The sequence below is a fragment of the Lagopus muta genome, chromosome 6 (assembly GCF_023343835.1).
Source record: "Lagopus muta isolate bLagMut1 chromosome 6, bLagMut1 primary, whole genome shotgun sequence".
NCBI lineage: Eukaryota > Metazoa > Chordata > Aves > Galliformes > Phasianidae > Lagopus > Lagopus muta.
Window position 1 is genome coordinate 34,145,897 of NC_064438.1, and position 22,171 is coordinate 34,168,067.

At 35.1% G+C, this 22,171-nt stretch overlaps 1 protein-coding gene across 8 annotated transcripts in view; it reads right to left on the bottom strand.

The window, feature by feature from the left end:
- HECTD1 (HECT domain E3 ubiquitin protein ligase 1) overlaps positions 1-22,171 on the bottom strand; it is a 57,669-nt gene that overhangs the window by 927 nt on the left and 34,571 nt on the right. For 5 of the 8 annotated variants that reach the window (XM_048949252.1, XM_048949250.1, XM_048949254.1 and 2 more), the window contains 18 exons: positions 21,956-22,132; positions 18,654-19,490; positions 15,411-15,632; positions 13,638-13,771; positions 11,407-11,563; positions 10,352-10,574; positions 8,716-8,770; positions 8,305-8,487; positions 7,794-8,004; positions 7,631-7,716; positions 6,041-6,168; positions 4,417-4,618; positions 4,133-4,270; positions 3,237-3,844; positions 2,114-2,192; positions 1,934-2,027; positions 1,484-1,634; positions 196-340 (listed from right to left, as the gene is read on the bottom strand). In XM_048949252.1, coding sequence (XP_048805209.1) covers positions 196-340; positions 1,484-1,634; positions 1,934-2,027; positions 2,114-2,192; positions 3,237-3,844; positions 4,133-4,270; positions 4,417-4,618; positions 6,041-6,168; positions 7,631-7,716; positions 7,794-8,004; positions 8,305-8,487; positions 8,716-8,770; positions 10,352-10,574; positions 11,407-11,563; positions 13,638-13,771; positions 15,411-15,632; positions 18,654-19,490; positions 21,956-22,132 — 3,830 coding nt within the window. The remainder of the gene's footprint in view (positions 1-195; positions 341-1,483; positions 1,635-1,933; positions 2,028-2,113; positions 2,193-3,236; positions 3,845-4,132; positions 4,271-4,416; positions 4,619-6,040; positions 6,169-7,630; positions 7,717-7,793; positions 8,005-8,304; positions 8,488-8,715; positions 8,771-10,351; positions 10,575-11,406; positions 11,564-13,637; positions 13,772-15,410; positions 15,633-18,653; positions 19,491-21,955; positions 22,133-22,171) is intronic. The other 3 variants (XM_048949256.1, XM_048949258.1, XM_048949257.1) reach the window with 3 other exon arrangements.

Below are 22,171 nucleotides of genomic sequence, written 5' to 3' on the forward strand. Positions count from 1 at the left end.
GCAAACGAGATATCAGAGAATGGACCTGAAACCCAGCACTGAAAGCTTGGCATAGCAACATGGATTAGAAAAGGAAAGAAGATTTAAAAAACAACCAACCAAACAAAAAAACCCAATGATTTTTGTTAATGCAGCAAGGCCTCCATGCAAACGCCAAATTAGCTGATTTGGAAAGGTAACTTGAAGAAACCACACCTTGCGTACAACAGTCAGTCGGGGATGTAGGTTTGCCAGTCCTCCTGGTGGGAGTGTTGAGCAACCAGTGGTGAACTGGAGGAAAGCCTTTCTTTCATCTGAAGACATACCACACAGAACTCTCACAAATCGAAGGAATCCAGGGCTTAAAATAAATTGAAATGATCAGTTATGATAACATTCTGTGACAGATGTTCTGCTACCCTCCCCAATTTTTCTTCAGACATGAATATCAGCATCTTTAGCAGTGCCTAAGTAATCACTATAAGATTCCAGTTTCTGTTCAGTAGTCAGTTAAGAATAAAACATCATAAATCATAAAAACACTTTTTTACTCTTCTTGCTGAATACTACAAGGAAAATTGCAGGTAGATTAATAACAAATTCTCCTTACTTATCCTGGAGCGTTATTTGGCCATCTTCTCTAGCTGTTCCTACAGAAGAAAACAATTCAAATCTATTCTCTGAAGAATCTGACTAAGCTTAAAACCTTTCATGTTCATATATGAGTTTGCTTCTAACTTGCTGAAAACTTCATGCAAAACAAAATATGAAAAAAATGTAACAGACCACAACAGATCTTCAGAGAATTCTCTGGATACCACCACTTTCATCTGTATCAGCCCAAAAAACACGGACCAGAGGGCATGTATGAAGAAAGTATTACTTTCTGCAACATGCCCACAGGTATCAGACACCGCAATTTCAGCTGTATCTTCGTATGCAGGGCAGGCTGCACTCAGCATCTCAGGCTGGTTAGGATCCTTCACAGAATGCTTATACTAACATAGTTTCACACCTAATTTCTATGTTACAGCTACTAAAAAAGATGAGTAGCCGAAAACAAACCATTAAGACCACCTCCCAGTAGCCAAACAGCAGTGTATATTTTGACTGCACAGTACATTTTGTTTCAACTACACTTGAAGAAGAAATAAGAAATAAATGACAAATATCAACTGTAGCCAACTGAAGTCATAGCCACCAACAACACAGACAGAAGTAAAAATTCTCAAGTGATGCATTTTAATAGCATGTATAAGTAAGCTGCTCTTATACTTCCGCTAGTTTGACACTTAAATATTTGCTTCGTTATTTATTCTCATCATGAAAACACCAAGTGCCTTCTAATCTGTCTGTTGTAACACAATTATTCCATATATGTTAAGGCAATTAGTTGTTCTTCAATCGCTGTCAATTCCCATTTTGCATCTTTACCTAAGAACATCCCAGGTGTTTTGTCAACCATACATCTAAGTGATTTTTAAATCACTTTGAACTGAAGTACCTGTCCCGTGTATATCCCAGTTTAGGTTCTGTATAATTGATGATATCCTCTGCTGCCCAGGAAGGTGACTGATTTCCACAAAGAATCATCTGAACTTCTTCATGGCTGAAAGAACTCAGCTTCTCCATTGGGAAGACTCTGTTGAAGCCATCTTTAATATATACAAGATGTTGTTATGAACACACACCAAAAGAATGTTTAACGAAATAACATCAGCTACTTCAATCAAGTAAACATCTACCAACATTTTCTAAATTAACAAAACTGAATCTCTCCAAGGTTTGTAACGGTATACCTAATGCAAAAGTGTTATGAAACAAATCTCTTATTTACCTGCTATATCCTCAAGTGTTTGTTTTTGAAAGCCATTCTACATCACTAATTCAAACCAGGACACCCTAAACATCAGGAAGTCCACTTAAATATATATTCTGCCATAATTAAAATTACCTCTGAATGCCTCCATCTGTTTCTGTATACCAGTATGCATACAGAAGTCAAACATGAGATCCACATACTCCTCTGCATTATCCATTGTTACAGTCTGTAAAAACAATATATAAATACTCTAAGAATTCACAGTGCATTACAATTACTGCTGAGATTTCTGAAAGTTGGTTGATTCCTTACCTCATCTTCACCACCTGGCTTGAGATCTACAGCTGTAAATCCATACACTTTGGATGATGGGCAAAACTGGAAATTTAAACTTCAAGACAGAAAAATCGTTAGTTGCTAACTGGAAACAAGTTTGCTATTGCTTTTGTAAATACTCAAGATTAATGAACCCTCCCTTCTCTTCCATTTCAAAATACTGCGGATCATTTTGCATACACCTAAAAGTGGTACCACAGTATAAAACTACAATTGGTAATGAACTTTGCAAGTAATAGATATCTCCTGTCTACAGTATGCATGTGTATTTGCTCACTACTTACTTGGTTTTGCGATAAAAAAAAATCTTGCAGTTTTCTTTAAACTATCAGCCTCAAAACAACTTGAGCAGCTTAATTTAGTTCATGAACTCAAAGATAATCATTTACATTAATTTCCAATACTAATAGTTATGAAGACACTTAACACACTTAGGCCTTTCAGTGGTGGTACTTGTGCTTTTTCTCATTCTCTCTTTCATTACACTTAAGTCAACAAGGCCATAAGCAATTACCGAGCCCCAACTATGTAACATCTCCTGTGACAGAAGATGACTTTTACGAATAACTCACACTACAAGTGTTGTTTGAAAAGAAATATTTTAGAACCACAGAAGATGACATCCTGACTCAAAATCACACAGGTATGATTAGTTTTGTATCTTCCAACACTGCACTGATGTCTATTAATACATACCCACGTTTCAGAAAAGCTCAAAGGGTTCTCATTAAAAGTTCTCCAAAAAGTTTAATAAATTTCAATACTTGTCATAACAAATGGCTTGATTCACATTTTTGTAAAGGTCTTAGCAAGTATTTAGGTGTTCCTACAGAGTTATAGTGGCATCATGGTGCAGCCATATTTAAGTTAAAACATTAAAAAAAGCCTGAACAGATAAGAAGGAAAACCCCTAAAAACAAGAAGGAACTAGAATCTACTTATAGACAGCAAAATGGATTTTGCTGCATCTCTAACGACTGCACCTTCCCCCTCACAATGGTATTATTGAAAACAAAGAAATCTCAATTCTTATTAGATGTGGTAATGCTCATCTCTAATACAATATGGTTTGTTTACTTATAAATATGAAAATTCTTACCCTAAATCCTCTATGCTAAGCGGCGGCCCAGAACCTGATGGATTCTTCAGCATTAATTCCTGTAGTTTTGTATTTTTTTCATCTTCTGACAGACTTTTGTTGCTTAAAATTTGACGCCTTTTAATTGCAAGGTCCTTAATTTCTTTTAGAAACCTTGCTCTATGTGGATTTATTAATTCAAAGTCTTCCCATGTTAGAATTCCATTAAACCAGGCAGGAGGTTTAGGTTTTGGTGGATCAAGAATAAATTCTGATTTGGAGTCTTCTTCCAGACTTCCTACTGACAGTGAATCATGCCCTTCTTCTGTAGAAGCCTCTGACTGACTTTCAGTACAGTGCAAGTCCCTGTCACTCCGCGATTCATATATCAACTTACTCATATTGCTTTTAATGTCTCCCATACACATGAGTTTAAAAAAAGGCTTAGAAATGGGTAAATCCACAAGTCTGTTGTCTTGAATGCATTTAGCCAAGAAAATTCCAAGGAAATGAAAGAGTTTGGTTATCCTTTCAAGTTCATCACTATCTTGTGGGAATGGTGCTGTGAAGAGTCCACATGATCGCTGTACATAGTAACCAGGGGGTTTTAATCCACCACCAATATCAACCTGATTTAAGAGACAGAAAATAAACATTAGCATTAAAAATGCATAAATAAAAATAACACTGATAAAGGTGAATTTAATCATATGACTGTGCTAGTTAACTTACTATTATTGTACTTTTGTGTTATAAAGAAAAAAAATGAGAAGGAGCTATGGAACACTGTGGTCATTCCTGATGATGATGAGTGGCTGCTCAGTGATCAAATGCTCTTTCCTTCCTGGCTATCTAGCTCATTTTTCTCTTACATAAGTTTTGAACACTTAGAATTTAACAGACAAACAGAAACAGACCTGACGAGACTCATCATCTGGAAAATCGTCATCGCAAAGCCAAGCTCCCAAATCTGTCCTCTGAAATTCTGCTGCTACCAATGCATAAAACTCCAAGGTAGGACCCAGGCCCGTTCCTTCCTCCCCTAAAAACTCAACCTATAAAAAAACCACAAGGAATATTAACAAAAAAGAAATATCTAGTGAAATGTTCAGTGTGGGTTATGCAACAGGATATTCCATATCCTGGCCAGCACATTAGAAATGGCTATCTAAGCTCACTCTACTAGGCAGATATGCTTTACCTCTAGAACAGATTTTCTGTCTGCATGAATCTGCATGACATTTTCTGCCCATTCCATCAGGGATTCACCTCGCGGAACTTTCACCCTTTCATGCTTCAGGCGCCCCACTCTGAATTCTCCCGGATCATCACGTCGCACTGTGCTCGTGGTTCTTGTTCTTTCAACAGTGGCTTCGCGTCTGTTTTGTAGCCACACAATCGCTCTAGAGAAAAGCCCCACAAAACAGTTACTTGAAACTTGAAAGTATCCACTATTAAAAAGTTCCTTTGTTAAGTACTAATCACCTTTTTCAGAATTATCCAAAATGCAGAAATATGGGCTGCTTTATATTTTATGAATTTAGCAAGCTAAATAATTTCTTGTTACTATGAAAGATCAGACAATGTCTAATATAATAAATAGCAACAAAAACATTTAATATATATTTGAATTACTATAGCTTTAACGTCACAGCGGAATGAACAGAGGGCATCATACTTTGTATCACACATGCAGAAAACCCTACAGTTTCTTTCTAATGGTAGTTGGCCATTACAGGTTGCACTATACTGCAGAACAGTTCTACATGAGCCCATTAATACTGACCAAGTTCTACAGCACAACTTACTTGCTTACATAATAATCAGAGAAGCATTAAACCAAAGCTTAAGTGCAGTCATTCACATATAAAATGACATTAAGTTATAATAATTAGAGTAATAATAACATAATGAAACTCTTACCTATATAATTACGGGCAAGAGTACAAAAAGTTTACTTTAAAAAATTCCAACATATTACTAGTGTTACAGGAATTATACGAGTCTTTTGTTCCTCCATAGCTCCAAAAGACCCATATCAATTAAGCAAGAACAACTGCCTCTAATAACAATACTTATACGAAGGCAAAGTTCAAAATTCTTGTATGGATTTTCATCTATGCAGCTATCATCTATCAACAAATCTACCATCTGTTGGTTGTTTTGTTTGACATTTGCCCAGAGGTGGTGGACACCCTGTCCCAGGAGACATTCAAAGTCAGGCTGGACAGGACTCTGACATAGGTGTAGGTGTTCCTGCTTATTGCAGTGAAGCTGGACAAGATGACCTCTAAAGGTCCCTTCCAACTCAAACATTTCTACTATTTCTCTACTAAGCAAAAACAAGAACAAATAAAAGTTATATGCTTTGGTTTATATTTTCAAAAATCATTTAATTCAGATTTACTTTAAGAAAGCTCTTTTATTTTTGTTTTTTAGTTCATTACGCAATGAACTGCAGCCCAATTGAATTACTACCTGGTATAACTATCTACAGGAACCCAGCCATGTCTTCAGATAACATGCTGAAGAATGACATTTCTTCAAATTCAGGAGAATATCAGACAAAAAGTAAGCCACTCATTATAAACTTCTAACACAATGCATGAGAAATGTTAGAAGTGTCCCAAAGTTCTGAAGCTTCCCAGCATCCTCCCATTTTTTCTGCTACCTGCCTAAAATGCTTAAAATCTGGAAAGCCAAGTTTATCTTATTAGGATGAGGTTTTTCTGTGAGTTACTAATTCAAAAAGCTATTTTGAAAAATAAATAAAATAAAATAAATCTGAGAGGTGGATATTTTTTTTTTTCCACTTGTTTGTTTACCTTGATGCTCCAAATGCTGTGCAGGTGAAGTATAACTGTCTAGTTTCAAATGGAATTAAGAAAGGACACTTGCTTGTTAGCTGCTCACACCAGTCTGGCAAAGCTCCACTTGCTAGTGCCAAGGGTTCCTGTAGTTTAATGAAAGAAACAAGAACAGAAAGTATTTCTTTTATTAAGCTCAGTTTGTTCCAGCAAGTTTGTAACTAATGAACAGACACCTGATACACACAGGCTGAGTTTTCATCTATTCTTAAGCAAGTTCCTTGCTTCTTAGCAAACTTTTTTTTTTTTTTCTTAAATGCCACTACCAAGATGTAAGATGTTCCCTGAGTTTCTAGGGTTTGAGTGGAAACAGGATGCTTTGGCACATACAATAAGATCTGCACTAAATCCTTGGGATACCTACTGGTCAAAGTATTGTGGGGAAATAACAGTACCTAATTATCAAGATAACTATTTCTGAATTTTGCTCAAAAGTGGTCAAATACTTAATTCTGGAAGACACCACAAAACATTCAGTGGTAGCAGAGATGATCCATACTGAAATACTACTATAGTCTCTTCTAAAATACAAATGTAACAAAGACTGCCAGAATTATTTTATTACACAAAGATATTTGGGTGCCTAAACATCCTTCATAAGACCATGAAAAACAAACTTGCTTCAATAATTAGGGTGACTTAACTGTAACTAAACAACCTCAAAAAGCAAACAAGGAAAAGAACTAAGTGAATTTGGAATCTTCATTTTCTTCAATAAAGATTAAAAAAAGATGTAGTTCCACTGAAGCATAATTTCATATCCCCAAATATTACCTGGGATGGTGAGGGTGGAAGATATGACATCAAATAACCCCCCCTGCAAATCCTCTCCTGCCCTACAAATGGAGACTGGAGATTCCAGGATTGCAGCAATACTGTCAAGACAACCTACGCTCAGTTACCACATATCATAATACTCCTGTTCCCAATTGTGACTTTCAATTTAAAATAACTTCAAGTTTTTGCTAATGGATGAGGAACTACTCTAGCAAAAACAAAAAACTTGCAATTCTGATTTTCAGGAGGAAGCTTGATGTCTATGGAGTTAATTTGGGAAACCTGTCAGAGCAACTACTTGGAAGCATGTCATTAGGTCTCTTCATTATTTTGTAATGAAATCCACCAGCTCATTAGAACAAATACTGAAGCTTGACTTAGTCATACTAAACTGACTATATGTCAACCAAGATAGTTCAGAGAGTATCTAATATAAACAAAACATTTACAGTAAGCTGATAAGCACCTTCTTCCACCTTCCAGAGGATTTCACAGATGGTTAGACATAAACTAAACCATCATTTTATATATATCACGGCCTGTGTTGGGGATCATAACTGCTATCACTTTGAAACAGTTGTCTCAATTGGGATGGAAAAATTTATGCTAACCGTAACAATCATAATGTTCATTGCTATGTTTCTGTTCAGACTAGCCTGCTACTGCAGAATTTACTCATCCAAAATAAAATAACTTGTATGAAACAATTCAAAAGGCAAGTCAGCAAAAAACCTAATACATTCAAACTGTTTAAGCAAGAAACAGTTTTACCTCAATCTGCTGCAGAATTTTTGTAGTAATTTTTTTGCTTGTGAATTCATCTGGTGGAAAGTTAAACTGAGGATGCTCATCTCCTTCTGAAATGAAGAGAAAAAATTCATTTATTTTGCGTTCACTAAAACATTTGAAAAACTTTGCTTCATAACTCACATACCTTCCTGAGAAGTTCGCGCTGTGTAAGGGTCACTAGCAACTATATACAAAATGCGAAGTAACTGCAAAACATCTTCCACTCCACAGGAGTTCTGCCCACTGCCAGCTTTGGCTTGAGGTTGCTCTTTTGCCAAACTAAGGATATCAGAATTCTGAAGAGTAGAAATGGCCCCCTGGCTTAATCCAGATTTTGATCCATGTTCACAAAAATCCTAAGGAGAAAAAATAATAATTAAAAAAACGTTATGAATGAAAGCTGCACGTTACCGTCCTTATGCTCATGTGCTCCCAAGTTAATGAGCACTGAAAAATCACAATGGTTACTGTGTTCAACGTGAGCATTTAGTTCAATTGTTGATAATTCAAATCATGATTCAAACACACTTTAACACATCTATATTTAACAGAAGACAAAAAAAAAAAAAGCAAAACAGACTTGCTATTGGTCTGTGAACATTCAAAACAAAGCACACAGCCACACATAAATAAAAAGATTGGATGCAGACATATACCTTGTATGCAGCTATGAGCTGGGAACAATTTCTGTTTTTCCTAATACTTTTATTAGTGCCGGTTAATTTCCAGTGGCGCAGGAAAGCTGAATCTGCATTCTTCTGCAGGTAGGTTATCAAGTCATTCTTTGGTAATTCATCAGTGCCAAGGTACTGCTCCACATGCTCTACTGACCAGCAACCCTACAACAGGAACCACCAAGTGTTGGCTTTTCCTGGTTGTAAAGTCTTAAAAATTTCATCATGCATTATATATTTGAAATGAACATGCATGAACAGTATGCTCACAAATCCTTTAGCTAATTGAAAACTGTTAGTTTTTTTAATGTAGCATTTCATAAACTGCAATAAGACTTACTTTGCTGTTGTTTAAACAGCCACGACAACATAACAAAGGCAGGGAAGTCTTACCATTTTTCCACTTTCTTTTTCTTTATCAGAATCCTTCATTTCTCTGTACATGATTCTAGATATTAAAACAATGAATTAGTACTCCATACTCATAAGCATGTCCTCAAAATGTGAAGTTACACACTGAGTTGTTAGACACAATGACACTTAAGTAGCATAATCCAAAAAAAAAAAAAAACCCCAAAAAAACAAACAAACAAAAAAAAACTAAGCAAGTTGATTTTCACTTCCTAGAACATTCAACAAAGCTCTTAAACTAGTGCAAGCATTTAATTTTCATGGTGTGAATAAATTATAAATTAAACGCTCTGCAAGATAACTACATCTTTTTAAGTCAGGTTTGAGTGCACAAACCACTTTATTGTTCAAATTTCCCAATATGGCTTTAGGATCTTCATTGCATGAGCTCAGTGAAGCTTGAAATTCTACGGTAGTTTACATGTATGTATTAACTTAAGAGACTTGCACATTTACAAATATTTCTGTTTCCAGTATTTTTTTTTTTTTAAACACAAAACACTACTTTTGACACAAGACAACACAGACAATAGTTGTAACACAAACACCGAAAAAAAATATTCAAAGTTAAAGAACTGCAACAACCATACTGCTGTTGTCTTCATATGTATTAATTTTCCAATTAGATAGAAATTATATTGGTATGCTAAATGAGACATGCACAATTACAGTTTTAGAATTCCTATTACCATAAATCAAGTAAAGACAAGTTAGGATAGAGAGAGCAGCTGAATTTGGAATGGACTCCATTTGTATTGTCATACATGCTCTTAAGCCCTTTAAGCCTTCTAAGTATAAGAAATGCCCTTTGCTTGAACTTGCTCTGGGTCCTCATCTCTCATAGGCTCTCAGGAGCTTAGAAGTCTCTCACTAGCACTGAGGGGAAATATTTCTTTCTTCAGACTGATGGCAGCATTCTTCCTACCAAAGCCCAGGATGCTGATGACTTTTCTTTGCTGTAAGGGGGCAAAGCTGGCTCATGTTCAACTTTATCTCTACCAGAACACTCATGCCCTTTTCTCCAACCTACTTTCCAGCGAGATGGCACCCAGTCAGCAGCAGTGCTGCATCCTAACCTATTGCCCTTCACACTCCTCACTAGGTTCTGCTCTGGGCTGGTACTGATTTTCCTTTCCCTCTATTTGCATGCTCAGACAATGTCTCCATATTCCTCCTGGGTCATTTGATATTCCTTCCATCATTTGAATGCTTCCTTTTAATGTTTTGAGTTCTTTCAGGAGTTTCTTCATCCATGCAGAATTCCTACTGCCTCTGCTTGACTTCCCACACATTGGGACAGATCATTTTTGAATGCGGAATAAGCAATCCCTCAATAAAGTAATCAACCAGCTTTCTCAGATCCCTCTTCTCTCTCTAATACTGTCACAGTTGAACATTAGAGATCATTATCTTTTTTTTTTTTTTTTTTTAAATTATTTTTGAAGTAGTATAGTACTACCTTCAAAACTGATATAAACATTTGAACAAAAATGTAAGGAAAAAATCTAACTCTAGCATTGCTTCTTACAGAGGAGGGAGAGATCTTAACATTGTTTTTCTTCTGTCTCCTAATCAGTCACACAGTGTTTTCTGCAGAATAACAAACTTGTGAGCTTACGTGTATGTTGGCTCCCAAATACGTCTAAGTTTGTCAGATTTCACATTGCCATTACAGGAAAGCTGTAACAATTTCTGTACGTAATAAAATATTGTGGATCGAAAATTTGTTAGTGGCAGTTCTACTTCTCGAGTTGTTCCAAGACCTGAAACTTTCAATGTAAGTGCTAAGCGTGGTGAAGGCATACACTCAACCTCTTCCAAGAGTTCTGAATGAGGTGTACCTGCAAAAGAAAAATCATTTGACATGATGTTAACATAAAATACATAAAACATGACGAGCTGCCTTAAATGTTAATAAAGTGGTTTAATAAGGAACTATAAAAGATTTCCTGCATGCAGGCCAGCAAGTTTAGCAAGTACTGAATTAAAACTATGAGTTATTACTAAGTGCCATAATTATACCACTTCTCTATGTGAGTAAAGCTACCATCTGTTTTTGAAATCCATATTGATTCTTACACATCAGTAATATTCTCTTTAATATAGTTATAGCACATGAATTATTTATTTACATGGTAACTTCCTTTTGTATTGACTCTTTTCAGTTCACCAAAATCAACAATGATTCATTTCCACATAAGCCTAAAAATATGCATTCCTTTCCGTAATGAACACTGAGACTATGCCTACAGAGCTGAAGAAGAATGAACTAAGGAACAAGAACCTATGCTATGCTGCTTGTCATACAGACTCCTCAATGACTGTATTAATTTTCCTATCACTTAGGCTTTGGAATGCCTCAGCAAGGCCTCTCCAATCAAAGCTACTGTAGGCAGCTCAATACAGACGTTATTCCCTGTAGGTTGACCGAGATAGCAAGAGACCTAACAATAATTTAAGTAAGATTCAAGACTGTGACTATTTCACACGGTGCTTAATTTACTTATTTCTCAATGCTTGCACATGCAGAAGCAAATGAAGCTCTCATTCAAACAATGACAAGCCACACAGACACAAAAGCATGTTGTACTGGCTAATAGTGATAGGATCCCCAGAGCCCAAAGGCCCTTATAAAGCCTGATCACATATCACAAATACACCTTGTCAACATACCCGGTGGAGGGATTTCTAAATCAGTTGTTTGCTGAACATTTGTTCGACCAGGTCTTGGATCAAAAGCAGGAACCAGAGCAGAAAATTGCCGTTTCAATACATAATCATCATCCCATGTTCTTCTACGACCTCCTTTGGTCTCATACTCCTCTTCTTCCTAAAATAAAGGAAGTAAAAAGGAACTGTAATAATAAAAATTCTGTAACAGAGAAACTTCTATCAAAAGCATAAAAGTTAGTCACTGAATGCAGCAGTAACACAAAGATGACAAAAGATTAAAAAAAAGAAGTAACACAGTTAAGTGCCAGCTATTTAATTGGTCAAGCAGGAATCAAAAGAATTAAGCAGAACTACCAGCATATAGAAACCTGCACTGGTAGGCTAAACTTAGAATAGGTATCTTCACAATTTCTGGAAAAAAAAGAAAATTTTTGTCAAGCACCAAAATGACACAGGAAAATTTACCATCACGCAGGTCAGCAAATTTAGTGTAAATATTCTGTGTATTGCACAAATTTTGGAGTATCAAAGACTCAAATCAAAATAATGTCAAAATAAATGCATTAACTTTTCTGAATAAAGTAGGGTTTTTTCTAAATATATAAATACGTTGCTCTATAATATGCATGCATTTTATCCATTGATGAAATCAAATTCCAAAATACTGTAACTATTATGACAGGAAGAAATCTGATTTTCAACAAGCCTTTGCAAATATTAACTACTTATTACTTTTCTAAAACAAGCCTTTAATCTGTTCAGCTATTCACTGAGAAGAATGAATATGAAAGGAAACCCAGGGAAGGAACATTTTCATTTGCAGATCTGGTTCTTGGAATCTTAAAGTCTAACTTACCATTCCATTTCTACTTCTTCCCATGAAAAACAATACCAACTTAATTTAAACAACTCTGCAAAGTGATCAACAATTAATAAATTGTGCTTATCGTTCGCACTGTAGCTCCATTTAAATAGTGCTGGCTTTCCCATTCTTAAATTAGCATCACGTGCAGAATGTAAATTAAATATTTAGTGACGTACTTGAATTTCCATGAAAAGCATAAGTATGTTAAAATGCTTACTTTTGGTTAAAATGCTTACGATTTCAGCATATTAAGAAGTGGAAGCTTCTGTAGTTTAATAAATATTAACGTTTGTGCAGCAAGTATTAAACTAACATTAGTGAAGGCCTATATTTTTCCTCTTTCAATACTCATTCAGATCAACTTCAATGGTGATAGAAGACCAAGCATGCATAACTAAATAAAGCACCAAGATTCATTATAATATAGGCAAGATCTGTGGGACTAATTTCCTGCTTTTCTTATTCTTCCCAGATATTCCACCAACCAGACTTAATTTTTACAATTTGCTTCACACAGGCCTACAGGTAAACACATACTCAAACTGCATCACTAAAAGAAAAAAAAAAAAAAAAAACACAGGAGCCCATCCACAAAGTTACACCATTTAAATCAGCCAGTGAAATGGCGATCCATCACTTCTGCTGTCAATTTGTTTCCAGGATGCTTTTTAAGATGTCAGTTCTGACCTATAACGTTTCAGAGTGTGCTGATGTTCAAAAACATTTTTCTCTTGAAGAAATGTTGAAGGTGGTACAATTCATCAAATTTGCACAGGAAGGGGACTGCCCACTTAGCTATCCTTTCCAACAAGGCCTCACAATTTTACTGTATCCATGCGTGTAAGAAAACCTTTTGTTAATACTCAGGATATACACAAGAACAGGCACAATGAACCGCCTTCTGGAAGAGGTGTTCAGTTTGCAGTGCCAGAGAAGCATAAGCTGATTTCATCTCTGGCATTTCGTTTAGAGCCTCAATGGATTGGTACTCATAATCGAAGATCCAAAGAACGGCAGAGGCTGGAAGGGACCTGTGATTCCTGCTGGATGAGGGGTCACCCAGTGCAGGTGGCCCAAGACCATGTGTATCTGAGGTCTTTGAAGAAACATGAGGAGGTAGACTTCACTACTTCTCCAGGCAATGTGTCAATGCTCAGTCAGCTACACAGTAAAGAAAGAGATTCTTAAGCAATTCTCCAATTTAGTAGTCCTAAAACTGAATGCACATATTTAAATTAGAATCAGAATGATTGGAGTTGAAAGGGAGGTTAAAAAATATCTAGCTAAGACTCCATATTGCCAAAAATATCTGGATTTTTAATGCATCTGTTAGTACAGATAATTAAGGTAGATAACTATACCATACCATAACTTCCTCATATTCTTGATCTTCTTGGTTATCGTCTTCATTTTCATCATCTTCTTCATCTGGTTCAGGTAGATCCTCATCATCATCCAACTCTGCCAACAGAGTACTAGCTCGACAGCTATCCAGAAAATCTATAACATATATATTTATATATTTATTTGCAAAATTAAAAAAAAAGATCTTTTTAAGACAACCTATGAAAATGTAAAATCTTTAACGTTGAGAACACTGAAAAAACAATTCTCACAAACAAAAAGAGTGAATTGAACCACTGCTGATACAGTATATCTAACACATGAAGCCTATAACATAGTGTAATTAAGAATAAGCAGAAAGTGCTCGGTTTTTCATTTGCTTTTATCAAACATGTTATAATTCCATTCATTTTAAATTATGAAAGACTGTAAAAATTAGTAAACCAGTTTATTTTGTCTGACTCTATATTTAGTTTTAAAAGCACATTAATGACAATTTCCACAATAATATGTGGTTACATCTCAAATTATACTGTAAGGGACATTTTAAGAGCAACATTTTTGAATATTTAGTTGTTACTGAATTTCTGTAACTAAAAGCAGAAGCTAGATACAAAGATCAATTTCACCCACCTAGTACTAACACTTTAAAAAAATCAGGATTTCCCCCAAATAAACAAAAACAGAAAAGAAATTCACAGTGATCCAAGGCAAACTAAGATAGGGAAATATTGCATTTTTCTTTATACAAATAAACAGTCCAAATACCCTTTGAATTGTTGTTAATTCCCCAACAGACACTCTAGTGTAACTTCTGAAAATAATTGCTCAGTTGTTTCTATTTTAAGACTTGTAACCTGATCAAAATATCAACACTTAAAACAATAAATGGAGATGGTATATGTAGATATCTTAACCAACTCCAAGTGGCTCAATTCCAATGCCCTGCTAATCTGGTGCTAATCTGAACAGCCAGAACAGACTTAATGATAAACAAGAAAAAAACACAATTTCTAATTACTCATTCAACCAACTTTTTACACAATTTGTGTATCTCTTCATTCAGTAATCTCCCTCAATCCAATGAGCTTCACATTAGAAATACTTTCCTGCACCTAGTTCTTCTTGACTTCATCAACTTAATTCCTGATTTTATCATTCAGCCTAGTTACTACAATCCCCTTTCACATCATTCATATCCTACAAATAACTTCCATCCTAATGCCTGAATTTAGCATATAAATTCCATACAACTTTGAATTTTGTTCCTCAAATCACAATTGTATTCTTTGCATCAATTTCATTTCTGTGCTCTTTCCAATTTCTTGCAATTACTATGGACTGGAGACATTTGGAACCTCAGATACAATTTTTAGTGTACAGCATGTCTAATGGTTGGATATTTTTCAGTGAATACTAGAATGTATCTCATAATGAGCACATAGCATGTTAAATGAGAAAGAATACTGTGATTTTAAGTAGAGGCTTACATGCATACTACATCAAAAACCAGAACAGTTTGATTAAGGTAAAGATTAAGCGCCCAAAATAAACCATACCATAAATAATCATCACGTGATACAGAAATTACCGAATTCATGACCTGAAATCATAAATAATATAATGCTAACAAAGCACTCAAGTACTGCTTTACAAAACTAACACATGAACTCAGCTTCCAAATTCTTATCAGTAAATAGACTACCAAACACAAAAAAATAAAATCATAACAATGGGAAAAATGGAAAAACCATTAATGGGAAGTCTATTTACATCATTTAAAAATGAAACTTACCATATAAAGAATATTCTGCCTCCTGCCCTGTATCGCTCTCACTAGATGTTGATGTTAGGCTAGTAGTTAGAGTATTACTAAGCGACTGACCAACAGATAAAACTGTAGTTGCTGTAGCTACATTGCTGCTGCTAGTAACACTGGATGTAGACATGGTCACTGTTGATGTGGTACCAGTTGTAGTCAGATTAGGAAAACTTTGGGCACCCATAAGAGGAGACGCTATAAAGATATGGTAAGATAAAATAAATGATTTGATGACTTGAAGAGTACAATTCACATGCATGAGTCCTGTGTTGAAAAATATATTTTGGACTGAAAAATTATCTGATGTGGTATTTTACAGTTAAGAATAACAGACTTAATGGGAAGAGATTCCCAGTGCAGAAGTGCATGCTACAATGCAGATGTTCATATCTGAGCATATTCTCTTATGTACAGTTAAAACAAATAAAATTATTAAATAAATACCCACTGTAAATCTGAAATTACATGAACATAAGAAAAGTATTCCTGAAATCTGTTACTCCAATATTGGTTAAAGCCTTACATCTTACTTAAACCACTAACATCAACGAAATTATACAAAGAAAAGAATTTAACCACATACATACAAACAAATTAAGAACAGAACATATGATAAATTTGAAACCTTTTTTTGCATTTTCCTTAACATTCTTAAAGCAACTCTGGCTTGTTATCTTTCACATAATTCTTAGTGCATATATTCATGATGAACTAGCAGTACTGTGAAAAACAGAATTTAGTAATTCATGTTGGATGATTTATATTAAACAAGCAATAACTAACAAGTTACCTTACTGCACATTCAAATATAACATAGTAAATGCATTTTAGGTTAACGATTGAAAGAAAATTCCATTCACTATAAACTCAATAGAACAAATTTCAGATACTGTACAGATCTGAAACAGTAGAAGTTATGCATAATTATGTATTTACATACCAACCTTAAGAACATCTTCTTGCATTCTTATTTGCAAACACAGATGGTGAATCACATGTTTGCAAATGAAAATCTGAGGGGTCACCTGAATTTAAACTTAACGTGTACTTTTTTTCTACCTATTTTTTTCTAAAATTTATCAAATATGAGTTCTCCATTTCAAAAGTAAACATTTTTGTTATTGCAACTTATCTAAACTGAAGTGTTGCTAATAACTAAAACTAAAAGTATAATTTCAGACTATTGATGTCTGCAAAGATTACTACTGTTGAAAGACAGTACAGTGCAAACCAGAACTCTCCCCTCAAGAGCATTTGATAGCTTTTTGATAAAAACAAACATCATATATTTTTGTTGTTTTGTCAAATACTGTTGTAAGAACATAAATACGTAAATAAAATTTAAAAATGCAAACTAAAATCAGCAAAGGCAGGTACTGCATTTGATTTTTTTTGTTCTGTATGTGGGCAGAAAGGAGCATAATTTAGATTTAGTAAGTTATCAAACCATATACTCATCTGTGTAAACAAGAAAGCATGGAATGTTTTTTTCCATTGACGTTAAGAACTTGACAGTCAATTGTTTAGTATACACATCTTTCATCTACTTAAATTAATAACAGTAAACTGTCTGCTCTTATAAGCGAGAGAAACATAAAAAGCCACTGCCAGCATTTCATTTGCTCGGATCTCAAGAACAAGAAGTTGGCTACCATTTAACTCCTGACAAATGTTTCCAATGATTCCAAATGCAATTACTACAGCAAATCTGAAGAGATTTAAATCACACATCATGATTTGTAACACATTTGAATTTGCTCATTTTTACAAAGCAGCAGTATAACTTTGGTGGGATTGCTCAAATTCAGAATCTAATCTTTGTGGGACATGAATTCTGATTTACAGTTTCTATTTGTAGATATTTCCTACGTGAAGGGTAGTTTAAAAGATTTGATTTATTTTTAATGTTAAGAATACAGGAGGAAAAAAAAAAAAAAAAAGAAAACAAACAAACAAAATAAAACACCAAAACTACTTATTTCCAAATTTAACATGGTCATCATACCAAACATGCTTGAAATCTGACCAATATGCTATTAATCACATAACTTCAGAATTAAAGGCACTGAGTATCTGCCTAAAATAACTCACAATCTGACTTTTGTTTTGCTATTTTATTTACATGTTTAATGCAGCTAACAAGCCTTTTTCTCTCCCAGTATCATAATAATACAAATGTGTAAATACATTTTAAAATCCTCCCTCAAGTTAAAACAAACAAACAAACAAAAAAAAAAAAACCAAAAAAAACCCACCCACTATCAACAATTTAAAAACCACTAAAAGCAAATAACAGAAATTTTAGGAAAGCATAAAATCTTGATAAGAAAATACAGAGTGCTTCCTTCTGGTTCGGTAATTTTACTAACTAATCTACCTAACTCATCTACCTCACAAAACACTGAATATCATACCTAATATAACGCTGGTTAAGTAACATCTCAGATGGGAGTGTTCTTAAAATTCAAAAGAGTGAACTCATAATAAATTTATAGTTTAACTGCTAATATGTTAGTCTCACATATAATCTGAGTCAGAAAACAAAGAAGTTGAAGCATGTACATAATCCTACTTAAAATGACATTAACTACATATATCTGTAAAATTAACATGCCTGAAAGATTTGCTAAATCTAAACCTTCATGACAATGGCATTTTTGAACACATGGACAGTATTTGTGTACAGTAGATGACTCAGCCTTCTAGATAACAGGGAATTAGAAAAATTTCATCACTTTTTCTTTCTACTCTGCTCTTCATTCCTGACTTCAGACAAATAATTGGAAATGAATTTGAAATGAAAGAATTTCAAATGAAATATGAAAAACCTGTATTTCCTCAGGTAAATGATAAAAATCAAATAACAGAAACAGGAAGATAGAAGGTGAATGTACAAATTCTGCAGAACAGATGGGACAGAAAGAATATCCCACACCAGCTATCACTGCCACTCTTTGTTCTTCATCATGAAATAAACACCAAATTCCAATTATTTTACATCTGATGGTACCACAGTGCAATCTGACATCAAGGGGCCATAGAACACTCTCCCATTATCTACAATCTTGTGAGCTCTTCCTCAGTTCTGCAAACTTGCATACTAACAAGGCTGCTCCCTGTGTGTTTCTGTTAGACCAACACAATCCACACTCCTTCACTGAAAACCAAAGAAACAAAGAAAAACTTAAAATACAAAAGTAAATATTTCTTACTTACTCGCAGTACTCATGACGTTTCTTCCCAGAGTATTAGTATTGTTATCACTGCTACTTCGGCTTAAATTCATGTTGTTTGTGGCATTGGTACGCGCTATGTTTGCCACTCTTCGTACAAAAGACTCCAGGCTCGAAGTTTCTCGAGATGATAAATTAGGAACGCTTGCACTGGAGCTCATTGGCGCCCCAGCAGCCAACAGAGAGCTAACTGAAAGTCTGTTACTTGCTGAGGAGCTTAGAGGCCGTTGGGATGCTGCTTCTTTATTAGTCAGTTCAGAAACTGAACTAACATCAGGAGAGCTTACACTAACAATTCCCATGGAGATAGCACTGGACTCCCCAGGAGTACGTATCGAATTATCAGGACCTAACTTCCTTTCTGTATTTTCATTTCCCATGTCCGCTGTTAAGGTGCTGGTGCTGGCACTGGAAGATGACCCTACTTCAGCCTGAGGTACATTATCAGCGGAAGACAGAACAACAATTGGTTCGTGGACGTCAGTGCCTGAAACTATATTTTGCTCCATTACACTTTCTGATCTCCGCTCCATTTTGGTCGAACCCAAGCTGATGTCGCTGCTACTGGCCACGCTACACACAGAACTGCTGCTTCCTTTTCTACTTGAGGAGCCTGCAGCAGCAGTCGTCTTGTCTGGACAGTTGTTTTTCACCAAGCTGCTCCATGACTGCGTTGTGCCTGAAACAGTGGATGAAACAGGTTTGGGTGATGCCGCTGAATCAGGGTCGTACCCTGGTGCAAGCTTGAGGTCAAACTTTCCTTCTGCGCCCATACGGTAAGAGTTAGAGCCACCAGCATCCCAGGTGACATCAATCCAGCCTGGAAAGGGACAGGAGTTTGTGAGATCCAGCAGAAAGCAGACAGGAGCGTCAGACAGTAGCTCCACAATGTGGGATCAGCTCCTCATAAGGGCTGCACATCTGAATTGATAAAATTACTGAATAACCCTTAAAGCCAATTAAAAAGGAAGAATGATTATGCAATTTGGCAATGTATTGTGAAAATTAAGGCAGCAAGCATGATCAGCTTCTATCTTCAGGATCCCAGAATCCAGCCAAAAGCAAAATTTGCTTCAGGAATGAACCTGACCTACTAAGATCTCTCAAATTTTTCTTATTTTCTAACATCAGAAACAATATCAATGTAACTTGATTGTAACTGGCAAGAATCTGTAATTCCTGTATGAATATTTTATGTTTTTCTTTGTTCAATACTTGATATACGAGCATTTTATTAAATTGGTTACTTTCAGATTTGATACTTTTTTCCCATATAGTGAACACAGGAGTTTAATGATTCACAGCTTTTTGGCTCAATAATTTAGAAACTCAGGTATTTCTTACTCACAGGAAAAGTCTCAGAGCAGATAAGGACTACTTATTTCAGGCTTGCAAGAGGAATTCTTTTCACAGAAAGTTAAAACATTATACTGGGTTCAAAACAGCACTAAAAAGAGATGCTGTTCCTCTTTAACTCCTTCATTAATTGTTGTAAGTTAAACATATTAAAGCTGTAATGATAAGGATAACATGTAAAATTTAGCTAACTAGAATAGAAATGGAGGAAAAAAATCTTTTTACTTCTCTGACACCTACTATAATCTCTGTCATCTAAAACACTTCTTTCAAGTTTTTGTTATTGTGTATTAACTTTACCAAATCTTGTGCCGCTACTCTAATCTATTCCATCATCACTTTAGACTGAAATAGAAGATCACAGGCATTTTTCTGTTTATAAATATCACCCTGGAGGAAAAACATTTAAAAAAAAAAAAAAAAAAAAAAAAAAAAAGGATAAAGCTTCCACAGAAGTAGACATCTCAGCCCCATGCAAGCAGGCTTGTATCACATTTTTCTTTTTTACTTCAGCTACATGACCTACATCTCAGTAGTTTCACACCACTGAAGCTCTGAGAGGCGAACTTGCCAAAGAGAAGCGTAAGTATCTTTCTACATTTTAGTGCTATTTCTTACCAAACAAAAAAAAAGTTCCACACAGTTAAACAGTATGATTTTTCCTCTTTATGTGTATCTGGATTAGGCATTCTGAAAAAGCACAATTAAATTACTATTCCTTTTTGTACAGTTCCTTCTATAATATTAATCACAGACAGTTCCAAACCTGCGCAATTTTTTAAAATATGTAGTACGTGCTTGTTCCTTTTAGTCTTGTTACTTCATTATTATGGCCCTCAAACAACTCAAGATTTGTTTAAAAATGTTAATAATTGCAGAAAAGCCAATGGGATATTAATTTCTAAATTCTATTTGCAAGACAACTGTGGCAGGACTAATAATATGCTGACAGATTTTTCATGTTTTGGCATCATTTCACAAATGAACCTCCATTTCACCTATACTTAATGGAAAAAGTTCACCAGAATGTAGGAACAAAAAAAAATTAATTTAGTAATACACTATTCACAAATTAGAGTTAACATCTTAAAAGTGAGAGTGCAGCTATACATCTGGATGACAGGATGGTTCCCTACAGGCTACACTGAATGGCTTTAAAAAGACTCAATTTTTCAAAACATTTTAGATCATTGTATGTTGGACAATACTCAAAGTTTTAAGAAATGACACCTAAAGATCTGACTAAGAACGACTTAAAATGTTTCAGAAACAAGGTCAGTCTTATGTACACCAAAATAGGGGTAGAGGTGAGGGAAACTGGGAAAGTATGTTCACAGCCCCTTTTGTTGACCTTTCAATATCTCATCCTCTTGAGCAATGACTTCCCTTGGCTGTTGCAGGCTTCAGTTTTGATCCCTTATTAATTTCATTTTTTTAAAATCAACAAAATAACAACTCAATACCAATGAAGCTAGCAAGGCAGGAAAGGTACAGAACACAACAAAAGTGAAGAAATACTGCAAATGCTAAGCTAGAAGAAATGAAGAATGTAAATGCAGATTTTGCAGCCCCAAAGCTAGATTAATCAGTAAGCATCAACCAACCTGGCATATTTTTACTGTGTTGTAATGAATGCCAATATAACAAAAAACAAAAACAAAACAAACAAAAAAAGAAACAACAAAAAAAACTAAAGGTCTAAAAATATTTCGTTTACAACAATGATTTCTTTTCGATGCATTAATACGGAATTTCACAAATGGACCACTGCAGTTACAGTACTTAGCTACCTCCTCCCCAAAAGTATCAACTTCCTCAAGGCACTAGAGTAGAAATACTATGATGTTACCAATTCCACATACAGATAGCAAATAAAATATCAAAAAGTCATGCAACAGAGATTTACGAATTCAGACAATTTGTACTCACCATTGTGCAACTCTCCTGTAACAGTGCCTTCACCCTGTGGGCTTCCATCCTGATCTCTCCACTTCCAATCAATTCCTCTGATTACTCGAGCTCCTGGAACCATGTATTTCAAAACTTGAGAACGGACCAGACGTCGCTGCCTTCGCAGATTTGCTTCAGCTTCTTTAGCAGCTTTTCCTTCAAGAAATATAAAATGGAATTAAATGACTGGAAAAG